Source organism: Gastrolobium bilobum, unplaced genomic scaffold (genome assembly GCF_033153095.1).
Source record: "Gastrolobium bilobum isolate Gb01-03AN ecotype WA unplaced genomic scaffold, APGP_CSIRO_Gbil_v1 utg20048, whole genome shotgun sequence".
Taxonomy (NCBI): domain Eukaryota; kingdom Viridiplantae; phylum Streptophyta; class Magnoliopsida; order Fabales; family Fabaceae; genus Gastrolobium; species Gastrolobium bilobum.
This window is the reverse complement of record NW_026898170.1, coordinates 218,306-222,792: the sequence shown is the minus strand read 5'-3', so window position 1 is coordinate 222,792 and position 4,487 is coordinate 218,306. Positions and strand designations below refer to the sequence as shown.

The window sequence follows — 4,487 nt, the reverse complement described above, 5'->3', positions numbered from 1 at the left end:
GTTGTGCAGGCCGTGAAACACAATAAGTCTTCAATTGTAATTATAAAAAAAACACTAATGCCGAGAATCGCGGTTTACATATCACTTCCTCGTAAACTTCAAATCAAGTTGATCGTTTTCCATGCAGATCTTATCTACAAAGATTCATGATTTGTGCACTCAATAATCAACGTTAAATTATTTATTGCAAAGTTGAAAAACATACACAAATATACAAACAACCAGATGGGCACATATAGTGTTGGTCAGGGGTTGCATAAATGCAGAGGAAGATCTTATTCTCTTCTCTGATTTTAGATAGCTCTTTTCAACGTACAAAATTGGAAATTAATAAATGAATATTAAAAAAAAAAAGGAAAGAAGCTAGAAACTTCAACTAAATGGGTTTTCTTCAACTGGCTCAAAATGTCATAAACTTTGTGATGGGTAGCTTTGGTTGCATTAATTTTTCTGCTGTGTACTTTGGTATAAGAGTCATTAACTGTAACAGAACATGTTCAGATTCATATCTACCCTCCATTAATATAGAGGAGACAGGAAACCCGGTGGTAGGGGCTATAGTGTTTAATAGCCGCGAACCTACGATATTTATTATCTGGGGTTAAAATTGAGTAGAGTTATTATTTTTCATATTATAACAAATTTACTGTTATTTTGTTTTTATTCTTGATAGCTTAAATAGTGTTACTACGAACATTTACAATTTTAATCCATTATTACATTTGTGTATAATTAACTATTTATTGAATGTTCCCATCTCCACAAAAAATGGATTAATGTTTCTCTTATTGAAAGAAATAAAATTATTATATATATATATATATAAAAATATGTGAGGTCTATGTAAAAAGAAAAATGAGAAAAATAAAATATGAGTCTCATACTTTTATATGTGTTGGGGATAATTTTATCTTCTATAATATGAGAGACATTAAATGTCAACAAAAAAATATTGAATTTTAGAGAAATTTCAAATCTTATAAAAAATTCCTTAAAAACTAAAAAATATACATAGTTCAAAAATTAAAACTGAATTTATCTTCAGCATTTATGGAAGTCAAAAATGAAAAGTAATTGGCTTGCAGAAAGGAATTTGTGTATTAAATCTACCAACCTCTTGGCCGTATTCTTAGCAGCTCTGAATTGTGGTTCTACCTGTGTCTGTCTAAAAAAGCTAGAGAGAGAAAATCAGAAAAGCAGTGAAGAGTGAAGAGTGAAGGAGAGAGTTTTGAAAATGACAACACAAACACCACCAATACTATTTTTATATTTTTTAACATATATATTTTTTGATGACTTAATAGTAAAAATATATGTTTAAAACAAGAGTCAAAAATTACATTGTTAGGATAATAATAGAAAAAAATTATTCTTATATTACATGTGATAAATTTCTCTTTTACACACTCTTCAATAACTATAACTGTGCCACTTTTTTTTTTCTTTTTATTTATTAAATAATTGAGCTCACAAATTTATTTATATGACATAAAATAACTTATGAGATTAATAAAATTCATAATAATAAAAGTAAGGATATTCTGACTACCAAAAATTCTTACTACTAACTTACTACCAATCACATCACCATTGGATCAAAGAGAGAGAATGTTAAAAAAAAATTGAAGAGAGAGAAAATATTAATCTAATGATAATTAAATAAGTACTAAGTTAGCAGTGAAAATTTTTGACAGAGTGAGAATATCCCTCCTCTAATAATAATAATAATAGTAATGATAATAGGAGTAAGAAAAGCAGAGAGAAGGTGGAACCAAAGTTGAAAAGGAAAAAGGGTATTTGCGGCAAATGGTTGATACTTCATACTTGCATGTGCATCTGAAAGCTGGCTAGTCATCAGAGCCAAAACCGCTATGCCCCACATGGATTTTGGAGATTTTCCCGCTCAGAAGCCTCCTGAACCACACGATTTCAAGCCACAAAAACAGCCTTTGCAACATAAAGAATGGAACCCTTGATAACTTTCACTGTTTTAAGGCATTAATAATACCCTCAGCGGTTTTTGGTCGTAACAGTTCTAAAGAGTTAGTTAAAGTTGTGACTGTGGCCCCATACTACCTAAGTACCTATCCATCAACCCCTCAAGGTTCTATAAATTAGGTGGCACTCCCTCTTACTTTCTTCACTCATCTGCTTCACATTGCCTTGTCTCTGTATCTTTTGACTCATCATTATCAAAGTAATTGCCTTTTTCATATCTTCCTGATATTGCTTCATCATTTGAAGGCTAACGAGTACATCTTCTGCTAAATAAATGTTGTAAGATGGAAATATCTGATTTTTCTTTTTTTGTTTTGTTTTGTGTTGTATATGCTCAGGAGAATGGCTCTTGTTGGGTTGATCTTGATGGGTTTTCTCACAATGTTCTCATCTGCTAAGGCCAATGGTGGAGGGTGGATTGATGCTCATGCTACCTTCTATGGAGGGAGTGATGCATCAGGGACAATGGGTATGCATATGCACTATGTCTAATGTAGCAATTAAAGCACTATTTGAAAAAAAAATCCATTTTTTTTTTCTCTGTAAAATGCAGATCTTGAAGCATCTTAGAGCATTCAATTGGACTGATTTGTTGGTTGATGGAATTTGTGCAGGTGGGGCTTGTGGATATGGGAACCTCTACAGTCAGGGGTATGGAACAAACACTGCTGCTCTGAGCACTGCTTTGTTCAACAATGGGTTGAGCTGTGGATCTTGTTATGAGATTAGGTGTGCGAATGACCATAGGTGGTGCCTCCCTGGCTCCATCATGGTCACTGCCACCAACTTCTGTCCACCAAACAATGCCTTGCCCAACAATGCAGGGGGTTGGTGTAACCCTCCTCTTCAACATTTTGATCTCTCTCAACCTGTTTTCCAGCGTATTGCCCAATATAGAGCTGGGATCGTGCCTGTGTCCTATAGAAGGTAGTTAGTTTGCTTGATATAATTTTGGGGGTTCTTATCTCACATCTTCATATAATTTTCATATAAATATGTAACTTTCCTACAATATTAATATATTGTATTAGTAACAAACTAAGTTGTGTGCTTATTTTTAACTCTTTTTTGGTTGGTTTGTGTAGGGTGCCCTGCAGGAGAAGGGGAGGTATCCGATTCACTATAAATGGACATTCCTACTTCAACCTAGTCCTGGTAACAAATGTTGGTGGTGCTGGGGATGTACATGCTGTGGCTGTTAAAGGGTCCAGAACTGGTTGGATGCCAATGTCAAGGAACTGGGGTCAGAACTGGCAGAGCAACAACTATCTTAATGGTCAAAGCCTGTCCTTTAAGGTGGTCACCAGTGATGGCCGTAGTGTGGTCTCCTATAATGTTGCACCAGCTGGCTGGTCCTTTGGCCAAACCTACGCTGGTGCTCAATTCCTTTAGACTATGTCAAGTGTTTACAAATACTATACATATATAGTATGTACTAAATCTTCAGTTCAAGTATTAGTATGACTCAATAGTGTACTAGGGTATTAGATGGTATGCTACTAAGTATGGGGTCAGTTTTGGAATTCTAAGGGTCAGCGAAGGGCTAATTTTAAAATTGCCCTTCATTTTAATTCGATTGTGTTACCGGGTAGGACCTATTTTTAGGGCCCTATTTATTAGGGGGTTGTTTTCGTTTTTCACTTTTCAAAAGTTTTTTTGAACCTTCTGCTGCTAGAAGAGTAGTACTTTTTGTGCTTTTGTGGGTGAAATACTAAATTGGAAGAGGTGGATTGTGATACCACCCGCCACTAATAGTATTGGGGTAGTGTCTTTTTTCATCATCTTGGGAGTGTTATAAGCATCGTTTGCTTGCTAATCCTTTGTAATCAGCCTTGGCTGAGTTTGTCCTTGTCTTGTATTAAGGACTGTAAGTGTAAATTTTCCTGATGGAAAGTTTAAGTAATTTACTAGTACTACCCCGTGTTTGGTTCATTTCTTATTGGCAAGAGTTACATTCATTATTAGTATTCCATCTGTACTGTTTGGAGAAATAATGAAAAAATGAAGTGATCCTTTTTTTTTTTTTTTTTTTTGGCTGAAAAGAGAAGCAAATTAAAACTCTGTAAGATTGGTTAGGAGAATGGTTCTCAAGGCTTAACTTGGGGTCACACATGAAGTTGAAAGACAATTTTAGGCTCACGTTTTGGATCTGACTAAGGAAATACAGATTGAGACAGCGTATCCGAATTGGCACATACATTATTAGTACAAAACCCGAACCCTGTAAAAGATAGGTCTAAGAATTGAAGCTCTCAACATTTAACCAGTAGTAGACCTTTGAAAAAATGAACACCCCCCCCCCCCCCCCCCCCCCCCCCCCCTTCTCTTATTTTTTGCCCGCTAAATCATAACGTGTCATTTTTGTATAAATACTACCAAATTTTTTATGTTAAAGGCTATATAGTCTACAAGAATCTTAACTGTGCACCTACCTGTTGGCATAAAACAAAACTTCGATTTGCATTTTTTCAATTAAAGAAAGCCAAATG

General features: G+C 34.8%; 1 protein-coding gene across 2 annotated transcripts; it reads left to right on the top strand.

Moving 5' to 3' along the window:
- Positions 1-2,168: 2,168 nt before the first annotated feature.
- Positions 2,169-3,779, top strand: LOC133313520 (expansin-A10-like). 2 transcript variants are annotated; one of them, XM_061514907.1, is made up of 4 exons: positions 2,169-2,197; positions 2,337-2,467; positions 2,613-2,925; positions 3,084-3,775. In XM_061514907.1, the coding sequence occupies exons 2-4, from the start codon at positions 2,341-2,343 to the stop codon at positions 3,388-3,390; spliced, it is 747 nt and encodes a 248-aa protein (XP_061370891.1). In that variant the 5' UTR covers positions 2,169-2,197; positions 2,337-2,340; the 3' UTR covers positions 3,391-3,775. The 2 variants fall into 2 exon arrangements, with proteins under 2 accessions (XP_061370891.1, XP_061370890.1); XM_061514906.1 differs by lacking the exon at positions 2,169-2,197 and having other exon boundaries at positions 2,340-2,446; positions 3,084-3,779.
- Positions 3,780-4,487: the final 708 nt, after the last annotated feature.

Excerpts from the sequence above, each read along its gene's own strand:
- LOC133313520 (XM_061514907.1), top strand. The coding sequence starts at position 2,341 with ATGGCTCTTGTTGGGTTGATCTTGATGGGTTTTCTCACAATGTTCTCA. Across the intron at positions 2,468-2,612 it reads TGATGCATCAGGGACAATGG|GTGGGGCTTGTGGATATGGG; the intron begins GTATGCATATGC and ends GAATTTGTGCAG. Across the intron at positions 2,926-3,083 it reads GTGCCTGTGTCCTATAGAAG|GGTGCCCTGCAGGAGAAGGG; the intron begins GTAGTTAGTTTG and ends TGGTTTGTGTAG.